At 65.2% G+C, this 765-nt stretch overlaps 1 protein-coding gene across 1 annotated transcript in view; it reads left to right on the forward strand.

The window, feature by feature from the left end:
* ETH_00037460 (uncharacterized protein) overlaps positions 1-246 on the forward strand; it is a gene marked incomplete at both ends in the record, with an annotated part of 1590 nt that extends 1344 nt beyond the window's left edge. Inside the window, one exon of the mRNA XM_013374725.1 lies at positions 1-246. Within this exon, the coding sequence (XP_013230179.1) occupies positions 1-246 (246 nt within the window).
* Positions 247-765: the final 519 nt, after the last annotated feature.

Consider the following 765-nt stretch of genomic DNA (forward strand, 5'->3'; position numbering starts at 1 on the left):
TGCTACTACAGGGTACTGGGGGTGCGGCGGTGGCTGGAAACCATAGCGAGGCCCGGGTTGGGGTGGAGTGCTGCTTGTGGGGCTGTGGAGAAAGAGCTGCAGCAGCAGCAGCAGCAGCGGTACCCTTTTAGTTTGCTGCTGCTGGAGGGGGGGTGGGTGAGTGGGGTTGCTGTGGGGGACCGCGTGGAGGCGGGGCAGCAGGCCGCGAGGGTCTTCGCCCAACTCGCCCGCAACCACAAACCCTAAACCCTAAACCCTAAACCCTAAACCCTAGCTGGCCGCGGGGCGCCTTCGCGCGCGGCCCCGGGGAGCCGCGGCTCGCGGCAAAGCCCCAAAACGGCGTGCATGCGCACGTGCATGCAGAGCTGCATGCATGCAACTCCGCATGCATGCAGAACTGCATGCATGCAGAGTTGCATGCATGCAGGGCTGCATGCATGCGGGCCCCTTTGGGGCTTTTTGTTCAGACCTGTGGGTCTACTTGTGGGTTTGTCTGCGTGTCAGTGGGTGGGGTTGTTGTTATTTGGCTACGACTAAAATGTTAAATGGCCGCGGCCTAAGGTTTGACTTTCGCGCTGCTGCTGCTGCTGGCGCTGCTGCTGCTGCTGCTGCTGGCGCTGCTGCTGCTGCTGCGGCGGCGGCGGCTGCAGCAGAGGAGCTTGAGCAGCCAGAGGACCTGGAGGGCCCCGAAGAGCAGCATGGAGGCGCGGTAGAGGGCCCTGCGGGGGGCCCCCAGGGGCCCCTCGAGGGGGGCCCCGGCGAGGG

The sequence above is a fragment of the Eimeria tenella genome, genomic scaffold (genome assembly GCF_000499545.2).
Source record: "Eimeria tenella Houghton genomic scaffold, Eth_scaff2235, whole genome shotgun sequence".
NCBI lineage: Eukaryota > Apicomplexa > Conoidasida > Eucoccidiorida > Eimeriidae > Eimeria > Eimeria tenella.